General features: G+C 34.5%; 1 protein-coding gene across 1 annotated transcript; it reads right to left on the bottom strand.

The window, feature by feature from the left end:
* Positions 1 to 419: 419 nt before the first annotated feature.
* LOC114190586 (ethylene-responsive transcription factor 1B-like) lies at positions 420 to 1,477 on the bottom strand. Its single transcript, XM_028079535.1, has one exon. It carries the CDS (start codon positions 1,378 to 1,380, stop codon positions 655 to 657), a length of 726 nt encoding a protein of 241 aa, XP_027935336.1. The 5' UTR covers positions 1,381 to 1,477; the 3' UTR covers positions 420 to 654.
* Between the last annotated feature and the right edge of the window lie 583 nt (positions 1,478 to 2,060).

The following is a 2,060-nucleotide window of genomic DNA, read 5'->3' as shown; positions in this document are numbered from 1 at the left end:
AATCTAATTATAAAATAAAACAGTTTTGTTACTCCTCATCTAATTATTGATACGAGACTAGATTTCATCAATACTATTATTATATAGCCAACAAATTTGCCCACGACAAAATTCTAGTTAGACCAATTCTTAATTAATTAATAACATAGCATTTTGAGAGTCAATATGCTTTTAATTTCAGAAGAAAAAAAAAGTTTTTTATTCTAACTTTTATAAAAATTTCCTTGATTTTAATTTTCGGAAAACGAAATCATTTATCTATCGTTAATTTCTCATACATTATTTAAAAAAAAAAAACTTGTACGGTCATGATATTTAAAAATGTTTTAATTTTAAATTTTGGAAAAAATAAAAATATTGTATGGTCTGATTAAAGAATAGTAGCAAACATGGAGAGTAGAAGAAAGCATGGAAAGACATTTGAAGATGAAAATTGTTTGAATAATTTTTTCCTTGATGTCATTTGTTTATACAATTGGACTCTATTTTATTCGCTCTCATTACTTTATGAGAGGATCATCGGAAAAAGCAAATCACGAAGAGAGAGAAGATGAGAAGTGGCGACCGAATCCGAATGCCAACGACAACAAATCTAGTAGCAACAAAGTCATGAAAGAATTAACGTTAATTAAGAAAATTGAAACTAAGACTTAACTAGCAAAACACATGATCAGCAGAAGAAGAAGAAGTCAAGCTGAGAAGCTGTTCCAAGTAGTCAGAGCCCAAATCCTCGAGCACCAAGACATTCTGGGAAAGCACATTTCCATGGTGGTGGTCCCTTTTGGGTTTTTTGTTTGTGGGTTTGGAATTTCTTCTCATGGTGTGTTTCTTCTTGAGTGCCAACACTGGTGAGGAACCATCTTCCCATGGGTTGTTGGGCATGTCTTTGAGTGATTCTCTCACAACTTCTTCTGGGAAGTTCAGCACTGCCATGGAACCTCTGGTGGAGAAAGCTGCTTGGTCATACGCCAGTGCTGCAGCCTCTGCTGTGTCAAATGTGCCTATCCACACTCTAACACCATTTCTTGTGGAGTCTCTTATCTCTGCAGCAAACTTCCCCCATGGCCTTCTCCTCACTCCCCTGAAGGGTCTTTTCTCCTTTGGGACTTCTACTTCTTTCACCACTTTCCCTTCACCTGCATCACTTACATTGGAGGACACTTCCACCTGTGACTGATCACTGCTCATCAAACAACCTGAACAGTTTGAATAATCTGATGAGGATGATTCCTTCATTTGTGACTGCTCATTCAAGGTGAGGGGAATATTGCTGCTGTTTTCTTCATTGAACACAAAAAACTCCTCCCAGTGGAATGGTTCTGCACACAAAGAAGAATTTACAAGGCTTTGGTACTGGAACAAAGATGAATCAAAATCCATCTCTTGTTGGATCTCACTGCAAACACCAGATTCTAGCTCTTTTGCTTTTCTTGTGTTTGTTTCCACCTCTTTTTAGAACATATGTTTGGGTGCTTGCTTCCTTTATATATACTCATTGAAAACAACCAAACATGATGACCAAGAAATGGATAAATAAATGAAAATTCATTAAAATAATCAATTCTACTATATAAAGTCGAAGTTGGAATTATTGGTCAAGGAGGATGTCTTTGGATATATATTTTTTATGTTATTGAAATTGAACTATGAAAAGATGTTAATTAAACAACTTCTAAAAGCAACTTCTTTTACATTTACATTGGGCTTGGATGAGCCAAACAAATAATAGGGCGTGTGGGTACAATTTTCAAACTGTCTTTAAAGTAGTAATGAAAAATCTAAAAAGTAATCATATTTAAATATGTGGTTAATATTTTACTAGTAGAAAAGTTTTAAGGGTTGAATGTGTTACATGAAAATTGGACTCCCAGGTTTTGGAAAAAGGGATAATGGAAATAAAAAAAAAATGTATTTAAATGATTAAAAAAACAAGGTACTAGAAGTTTTGTATTGAATGATATAGTCACGTGCATGAAAAAAGGAATAAAAAACGTGGGCAACTGGAGAGGGAGAAGGGTTGGAGCAATAGAAGAATAGGTTGGTGAGTGGCTAAAATGAAT

This window comes from Vigna unguiculata, chromosome 7, assembly GCF_004118075.2.
Source record: "Vigna unguiculata cultivar IT97K-499-35 chromosome 7, ASM411807v1, whole genome shotgun sequence".
In the NCBI taxonomy this organism is placed as follows: Eukaryota; Viridiplantae; Streptophyta; class Magnoliopsida; order Fabales; family Fabaceae; genus Vigna; species Vigna unguiculata.
Note: the sequence above shows the minus strand (reverse complement) of the source record. Positions and strands in the feature narration are given on the sequence as shown.

Bases quoted from the DNA above. Each gene is read 5' to 3' on its own strand.
- LOC114190586 (XM_028079535.1), bottom strand. From the start codon at position 1,380: ATGGATTTTGATTCATCTTTGTTCCAGTACCAAAGCCTTGTAAATTCT.